This window comes from Phoca vitulina, unplaced genomic scaffold, assembly GCF_004348235.1.
Source record: "Phoca vitulina isolate PV1807 unplaced genomic scaffold, GSC_HSeal_1.0 scaffold3813, whole genome shotgun sequence".
NCBI lineage: Eukaryota > Metazoa > Chordata > Mammalia > Carnivora > Phocidae > Phoca > Phoca vitulina.
In genome coordinates this window covers 1-1938 of record NW_022593495.1, presented here as the reverse complement: position 1 = coordinate 1938, position 1938 = coordinate 1, and the positions used below count along the sequence as shown (strand labels likewise).

Sequence of the window (1938 nt, the reverse complement as noted above, 5' to 3'; positions counted from 1 at the left end):
GGAGGCACCAAGTTGCTGCAAAGGCCCCAGGTTCTCCCCAGGGCGGCGGCAGAACTTGCTGGTAAACGCAGCTCTGGCTCTCGGAGGGCTAGTGGGTCCTCAGGGGGCAGCAGCAACCTCTCCTGCCCTGAGCTACCCTGGCTCAGATAACGCCATGACGTCTTCTTATAGCAGGCTGTTGTTTTTCGTGTCAATTCACAATAAATTTATTTTACATAAAAGAAAAAGCTTGCCAATAATGAAAAATTCAGTAGAAAACAGTTCTTCTGCTTTAAGTTGGAGCTCAAAAGTAGAAGCTGCTTATTAGTGAAACCTCAGTAGAAAGAGAATTTTGTAAGAAAACATTCTTGGCATGAAAGCACTAACATAAATTCTGTAATGAAACATTCACCATGCAATTTTATTGGCAGAAAGGCTGGTTTCTGATGGCTGGTATTTTCTTTTCAGTCTCCTAAGAACATTAACATGGAAGATACTTAAACCTGCTTTATTTAGAGTTAATTGTATATAAATACTGGTGTCATGATGGGTAATCTTTCCATAGTCCACCTATTTAATTGAGCAGTTCTAAGTAAGTAATTGGCACCCTGCCCTTCTGATTTCCCCTTTCCCCCATTAGCCAGTCTGAATCCATTCCAACGACACTGAACACAGTGATCACCTCATCTGCTAGAAGTGATAATTCACTACTGTTTGCAGCATCATAATCATACAGAACCCTGGCCTTCCTACTGGCACTGCACTCCTTAAGGTCAATGAGGTTGGTAGGAGAGGCGATTACTAGGCCACTTGTTGAAGTCAAGGCAGAAGAACCAATCACATTTGATGAAGCAGATGGTACGGGTGCCATAGAAGTTTGATTGTTGTTACAATAATTGGATGGAAAACTTCCCAGTTGTTTCTGGAGGTCTAACATGTACTGGTAACATTGTGCATAGTAAGTCATCTGGGCTTCCACAAAGTCATTCAGGCAACGGAGATGATGGGCATGTGTACTGCTGATTCCCTCTAGCAGAAGTCTTGTAATCTCTGCTTGACGATCAAATTCACTTTGAGTTATTCTCAATTCCTGTTCAGATGACGCTCTAGTTTCTGCAGCTTTTGCCTTTTTTAGTCTGGTTTTTGCAGCATCCAAATCCAGCCTTTTATTTTGTAATAGTTTCCTTTCTTTAGCAATTGTTTTGTAATCTCCTTCTATAAAGTTTCTTAAAGGAGTGAGAAAATTTAAAGCTGATGTTTGAATCAGCTCTCTGTCTGCTGTTCCAATTCGTTTTTGTGTTTCTCCACATTTAATAAGGGCATTACCATAAGCTGTTCCTGGGCCAAACTCAGTCCCTGCATCAATCATATATTGTCCCAAAAGTTCTGGGTTGTTTATACGACTTGGAGCTTTTCTATCCAGTTTCTCATAAACAAATTCTTCTATCCTGGCATTTGGATTTGGCTGCAATAACACTTCAGTTTGTTTCATTATTTTTTCTGTCCATATTTTGGTACATTCAGCTTTGCTAAGAAGGTTCTCTAAGTGAGCATCCAGTTCTGTCTTCTCCGCCTGGCCAAGCTTTTCTTCTGTGAACTGCACTGCACGACTGAGGAAGGTTCCCGCGTCGGCCGCCAGCTTCTTCACGTTGAAGTCCATGATGTTCATCCTGGGCGGCAGCCGGGCGGAGCTGCCGGCTGACCTAGCGGGGAGGCGCCGCGGCCGGGCTGGGGCGCCGGGCGAGAGTGGCGGGGGCAGACGTGGTAGGTGGAGGGAGGCGGCGCCGGCTCCGCCGCCGCAGCTGTCGTTTCCGTGAAGCCGCCATGACGTCTTCTGACAGCAGGCAGTTGCTGCGCCCGCGGGGAAACCGCCCCCTCCCGGTGGAGGTGCGCGGGCGCCCTCTGCTGGCCTCACTGGGAATCCCTACAATGCTCAAAGCCAGGGCCCCTCAGCTGCAG

The 1938-nt window shown here is 46.4% G+C and overlaps 1 protein-coding gene across 1 annotated transcript; it reads right to left on the bottom strand.

Moving 5' to 3' along the window:
• Positions 1-471: 471 nt before the first annotated feature.
• On the bottom strand, positions 472-1754 carry LOC116629816 (endophilin-B1-like). The gene has a single exon (XM_032400023.1). The coding sequence runs from the start codon at positions 1646-1648 to the stop codon at positions 554-556; it is 1095 nt and encodes a 364-aa protein (XP_032255914.1). The 5' UTR covers positions 1649-1754; the 3' UTR covers positions 472-553.
• Positions 1755-1938: the final 184 nt, after the last annotated feature.